The following is a 6,000-nucleotide window of genomic DNA, read 5'->3' as shown; positions in this document are numbered from 1 at the left end:
AAAAAAAACCAAATACTAGTTGACTTAAATACGATTTCTTAATCTAAAAAAGTACAGTTATAGTATCTTGCGCTTGTCATCTCATAAACTGGAACGGTCCTAGTAGTAGCCATAGTTTTTTTTTTTTTGCTCAATTGTAAATATCATTAAAATAAAAGTTTTAGGGTTACATAAGCTTACTTTGTGAAAATTTTGGCAAAAAAAAAAGAAAAAACAAGATTTACATTAGAGGAGAGTCAATGAGAAAGTCTCATCGAATCCAAAGTTGCATAAGAGAATTATATTTTTTCCTATGTCTTCTCGCACTAATGGTGTTGCGGATGTCCCTGTCGATGATGTTGAACGTCGTATGGGTTGGGGCGAATCCGTTGAAATGCACAGCTGAGTTGCGCTGTCTCCAAATGTTGTAGAGCAGTGATTGAGTGGCGAGCTTCTTCAGTGTTGATGGCAATTGGGAGGTGGAAGTTCTGGTCCAAGACAGTAGCTCACTCCAAGTGATGGGGAGAGCCTGTTGACGGTCGAGCCTCGCAAAGATCAACCTCCATAGATCGGTAGCGTACGTGCAGGTGAGAAAAAGGTGGTCTCTGGACTCTTCAAACCTGTTACATAAGCAGCATGTAGTCTGAACGTTTAGGCCCCAAGCTGCCAGCCGTAGTTTAGTCGGGAGTCTGTTGAGATTTGCAAGCCACATGTTGAAAGTCTGACGGGGAACAGCGCCTGAGTACCATATCGATTTAGCCCAGCCTTTAATGGTAGAACGTGGCCTGAGAGCTTTCCAAGTCATAGATGAGGACAAACCACGACAATCTTTACCATCAACAACCCAGTAGTAAGAATCAGGAAGCGTTGTCTGTTGAGGGTTGGTGACGGTCGTTAGGTGAATCTGAAGAGCGAGCGCATTGTCGGATCGAGGCTAAGCCAGTAACCAGCCGGTGTCGGTCGTTGCGTCTCTTACGTGAGCGTTTAGAGGAACTCTCAAGTCCCTCGGTTCCCTTGGCCCTAGGTAGGAGATTTGTTTACCAAAAGGTGTCCATGAATCGTACCATAACCAACTTTGAGCTCCATTGTTTACTCTGCATTTGATGAATTCCTCAGCAAGAGGTCTCAGTGATAGAATTGAGTTCCACGATGCAGAGAAAGTAGACTTCTTCTCCAATGACCAAAAACTGACGTTCTGAAGGTGAAGGTGTTTTTGCCACTGGACCCAGAGAGAATTCAATTCCGAGAATAGCAACCAGATGAATCGAAGACAGAGAACTTTGTTCCAATCATTGAATTTATGAAGGCCCAAGCCACCCTCTTCTTTGGGTAAACACACGTCAGACCAAGCGACCTTAGCTGTCACTCTGTCATCAATACTTCCAGACCAGAGAAATATACAGCACATGGATTCAATCTTCTTCAAGCAGACTTTAGGGAGAATAAAAGTAGCCATCCAAAAAGTCACTGTCCCATTAATGACTGTAGAGAGTAACTGCAGTCTTCCAGCATAACTCAGCATTTTAACTGCCAAAGACCGGAACGTACTCGCTAGCTTTTGCAGCAGAGGATCATACTCTGATATCCTAAGTTTCCTATGCATTAGAGGTAGTCCCAAATATCTAATAGGAAGCTTACCAATGGGATAATCATACACAGCGAAGTCGTTGGTTTCCTGGTTGTTGAGCCCGGCCAGGAAAAGCTCTGATTTGTCCCTGTTAACATGAAGATCCGACCATCCAGCAAAGTCATCTAGAGTTTCATATATTGCATGCAGAGAAGCAGTCCCTCCGTAAAAAAATATAATTACATCATTTGCGAACATTAGGTGAGATAAACCAATATCTTCAGCTCTTGGGTGGTAGGTAATGTAGCCTGAATCGAATCTGGAGTGTAGCAGTGTAGAGAAGACCTCCATACCCAATACAAAGAGATACGGCGAGAGGGGATCGCCGTGACGCAAGCCCTTTGTGCTTTTGAAAAAACCACCAGAGACGCCATTAACCGAGACAGTGAAAGTCGGGGTAGTTATGCATTCCTCTATCCATTTTATGATCATATCAGACACGTTGATTGCTTTAAGTGCTGCTAGGATGAAGTCCCATCGAATCGAGTCGAACGCTTTTCTCAGATCCACTTTAAGCATGCCCCTCTTGTCAATATTACGTCTATTGTAGCCATGAACCAGTTCTGTTGCTAAGAGAACGTTTTCAGCGAGCAGTCTCCCTTTGATGAAAGCTGATTGAGAGGGAGAGATGACGTGAAAGAGGATCTCCTGCAGTCTCTTGGTTAACAATCTGGATATTACTTTGTAGAGGGTGTTAACACAAGAGATAGGTCTGAAATCTTTGGTCCTGTCAGCGTTTACTGTCTTAGGTATGAGGATCAGCGAGGTAGAATTTCATTGCTTGAGCAGGTTTCCAGATTTAATGAACTCTTGGATTGCATCCATGGCCTCTGTTCCCATAATATTCCAAGCCCTCGTAAAGAACTCTGCCGTGTAGTCATCTGGTCCACTAGTTTTGTTTGCCAGTAACTCAAAGAAAGCATCTCTTATTTCATGCCTTGAGAAACCCTTAGTAAGATCTGTTCTCTGAGTTTGCGAGCATCTAAATGTCATTAGGATGGAGAGGTCTTGTGGGTCAAAGAGAGGGGCGCTTTGCTTAGAGCCCAACAAATCTTCAAAGTAGTCAATGCAGAGTTTCTGAATCTCGATCTGGCCTTCTACTCTTGAGTCTTGATTATTTAGGAGATAGTGGATGTAATTAAATGACCTTCGTGTTGTTATCAGCCTGTGATAATAAGCTGAGTTGCAGTTCCCATGCTGAATCCAGTTTATATGAGATCTCTGAAATAAGTAGCGCTCTTCCGCTTTTGAGAGTATCAACCAAGCATCATGGGCCAGGGATTCAGCGGTGGCATTAGCTTCAGATGGCGAGAGGAGGAGGTTATTTTGCACTGATAGAAGCCGAGTGTGAGCTTCCTCAACTCTCTTTTCCAAGTTTAAGTAGTTTTCTCTGCAAAATGATCTAACTCCGTTCTTGATCCTTTTTAGTTTCTGTGAGATGATGAACAATGCAGAGCTTGAGACATGAATAGAGTACCATTGTTCCATAAGAAACTCCAGGAATAGTTCGTTGTGGAGTATGTAGTTATATAACCGGAAAGGTCTTCTGTCTCTAACTGAAGATGGCTTGAGGACGACACCACATACCGTGTGGTCAGAGAAGTCAGGTTCACCAAACATAGCCATCGGTTCTTGCATAAGAGACAGCCACTCATCATTTACTAAGACCTGATTGAGCTTCTTGGCGATGAGGTTTGTTTTGTTTTTGTTCGTCCAAGTAAACTGTGGGCCATTGTATGCCAGGTCGCTGAGATCAGCCTCGAGGAGAGCTTCTTGGAACCGTCTTGTTTTAGTGTCGATGTTGAGAGATGTTGGTCAAGAATATTCAACCGGGTTGAGCGTTTGGTATTGAAGTCCCCCAAAACGATCCATGGCATGTTAATCATTGTCAAATCATCTTTCAAATAGATAAGCTCCTTCGATAACTCCTGCCTCAGGTCATCATCATTTGAAGCGTAGACAATAGTAATGAAGAAGGCAGACAGTTGGTTCGGGAGCTGTACCTGAGACGTGATGGACTGCAGTGATGTGTGGAGCACTGTGACTTGAACTGATGAGTGTCACACCACCCAAATTTTACCGAGCTTAGAGAAATTGTAATTCTCTGCAAAATTCCAACCAGGAAGAATACTATTGACGAATTTCATAATCTTCGGTTGCTTGACATGGGTTTCTATAATACCCCCGAAAAGTGGTTTATTTAACTTCCACCATTTTTAAAACCTCTGCGGTGACTATAAACATTGAACCCGCATACATTCCAACAAAAAAGGTCTATATACATAGGGATTAGTGGTTTGAGGGTGTGAACCCCCGATTCTTCTTCTTGCTTCTTCTCGAAACAACCTTGATGTAGTTCTGGTGATCATCATGGTAACCCATCACCAGAGAAAGTGTCTGATGATTCATGCTCAATTCCAGATGATTTCTCATCCTCTGTCTCGGTAGAGTTACTTCGGATCAGCACATTTCCATTAAGCTTCTCGATTGACGTCAGACCACTGCTGTCTCCTGCCAAGATCTTTTCAGTGGAAATTGACACGTTAGGAAGAGCTTTAACCTCGCAAGCCCTCCACTATTTAACTTGGGGCTTTGGCCTGTGCCTTCGTGATGGTGCTCGATCCTCCTCCTTCTTCCTTGATCTTGTACAGTTCTCAGTGGTATGAGAGGAGGAGTTGCAGGTTGAGCACGATGGCGGCGCACACTTGCATCTTTTTGTTGTATGTCCAATCTCCTGACATTGTTGGCACACCGGTGGCATCCAGGGGCTAGGGACCAGTACTCGAGCGATGTCACCCGAATCGAACTACACATTGACCACTTCTGGGAGAGGTTTCCTCGGTCTATAACAGTGAAAACCTTTGCGACATCGAGAACCGTCTTATTAGCGGTATTCAGGTGTATGTATTTGGGGTGTCCAACCAGTCCTGCAATGCGTTCCAGTCCATCTTCGTTGAAGAATTGGAGGGGAACGTTTTGCAGCTCTAGCCAAATTGGAGCCGAGGTGAGTTCAAGCTTCGTCGGAATGACTCCTGGTTCCCATTTGTCAACAAACATCGTTTGGCCCTCAATTTGCCAGAGACATTGCTTGATGACTTTGTTTCTAGTGGAGGCGTTAGGAATCCTGAACAAAAACGCAAAGCCCTCCATTTTTGAAACTGTGATGTCTCTGTAGTTCTTGCTCCAGATCCCATTTACGATCTTGTAGATAGTTCCTTGAGAAGGAGGGCCGTGATAGAATTGAACAAGAACAAAACAGTCCCATGATTTTTTATGTTTCTCAATCACAGAGTTGGGGATGTTGATGCAGACTTCACCGGAAGGTAGTGTGTATGGCGTGCCCTTCTTCTGCAATTTCTTTCCCATTCCCTTGGCCTTGTCGCACCAAGTGTCAGTTTGGTTTGTCGGGGTGAACTAGTGTCTATCTCCGCCTTCTGAGTTTCAACTTTTTCTGAGTTTAGTGTCGTTGCTGGTACAGTTGAGTTCACAACCTTCACAGTAGCGACGTCAGATGGGATGGTCGGCTCTGGCACAGTTGATTCAACAACCTTCACAGAGGCAACTTGTTTTGTAGATTCAAGGAATTTTCAATCCGGTTCTGAAAATTTGTGTGCTGAGGGCGGAGACCCAACAGCTCGAGTTTCTTGAGGGATTAGCTCAGGTGGAGATGCAGCATCGGTAGAGACCGGCACCGATTCTAGTGGAGGAGAAACGGAGTCTACGGCATTGCTTTTTACAGTAACGGCCGGAGAACTGGGTTTCTTCTTTTTCTTTTAGGATGATTTTTTGGGTGGTTTTTTCTTCCCCATGAGGAGGGAGGGACTGGCTTTGTGGTGGAGGGTGAGGACCGACGTCTCGAGTGACGTCGGAGAACGACAGAGAACGCGGTCAGCTTGACGGCGAAACATATCCCTAATCGTCTTTTTTGGAGGCGCGTGTAATCGCGTGTCAAAACGTATCCGTCTTTGGGGGCGCGTGTAGCCATAGTTCTTACCTAACCAGAGCTTGAACTCTCTGCCAAACAGATGTTACCATGTGGAAAATCACACAATTGGAAACAAACCAAACTGCCAAATCTGGATAACACGTAGTCGAAGTCTTGGGGCACCAAAATTCAAATGGATTAATTAGAATAATATCTTTTTTTTGAACGACAATTAGAGTAATATCAATCTCCAAGAACATATAGAAAATGTTGGTCATCTGTCAAAAAGAAAAAAGGCCACAAGAAAAAAAAACAAGTATTAACCGGTGGTAGTAGTCCAGTAGCGCTCGAGAGAAAATAAACACAATACGGCGAAACTTTGGTTCGATCTCCGCTGGCCATCCGGACTGTTTTAAATGGCTAAAATGCGTAGAGTGACGTAGGCTTCGTGGGATTAGTTGGTTGACCT

At 44.1% G+C, this 6,000-nt stretch overlaps 1 protein-coding gene across 1 annotated transcript; it reads right to left on the bottom strand.

The window, feature by feature from the left end:
• Positions 1–250: 250 nt before the first annotated feature.
• Positions 251–3,232, bottom strand: LOC106413315. Its single transcript, XM_013854112.2, has 3 exons — positions 2,388–3,232; positions 956–2,276; positions 251–850 (listed from the first exon to the last, which is right to left on the bottom strand). Exons 1-3 carry the CDS (start codon positions 3,230–3,232, stop codon positions 251–253), a joined length of 2,766 nt encoding a protein of 921 aa, XP_013709566.2.
• Positions 3,233–6,000: the final 2,768 nt, after the last annotated feature.

This window comes from Brassica napus, chromosome C8, assembly GCF_020379485.1.
Source record: "Brassica napus cultivar Da-Ae chromosome C8, Da-Ae, whole genome shotgun sequence".
Taxonomy (NCBI): Eukaryota; Viridiplantae; Streptophyta; class Magnoliopsida; order Brassicales; family Brassicaceae; genus Brassica; species Brassica napus.
Note: the sequence above shows the minus strand (reverse complement) of the source record. Positions and strands in the feature narration are given on the sequence as shown.

What these genes read in the sequence shown, in the direction of transcription:
- LOC106413315 (XM_013854112.2), bottom strand. Translation starts at nt 3,232, where the DNA reads ATGGCTATGTTTGGTGAACCTGACTTCTCTGACCACACGGTATGTGGT. An exon ending in AAATCTGGAAACCTGCTCAA is followed by an intron (nt 2,277 to 2,387) that starts GCAATGAAATTC and finishes AGTAATATCCAG; the next exon opens with ATTGTTAACCAAGAGACTGC. An exon ending in GAGTTCCTCTAAACGCTCAC is followed by an intron (nt 851 to 955) that starts GTAAGAGACGCA and finishes AACCCTCAACAG; the next exon opens with ACAACGCTTCCTGATTCTTA.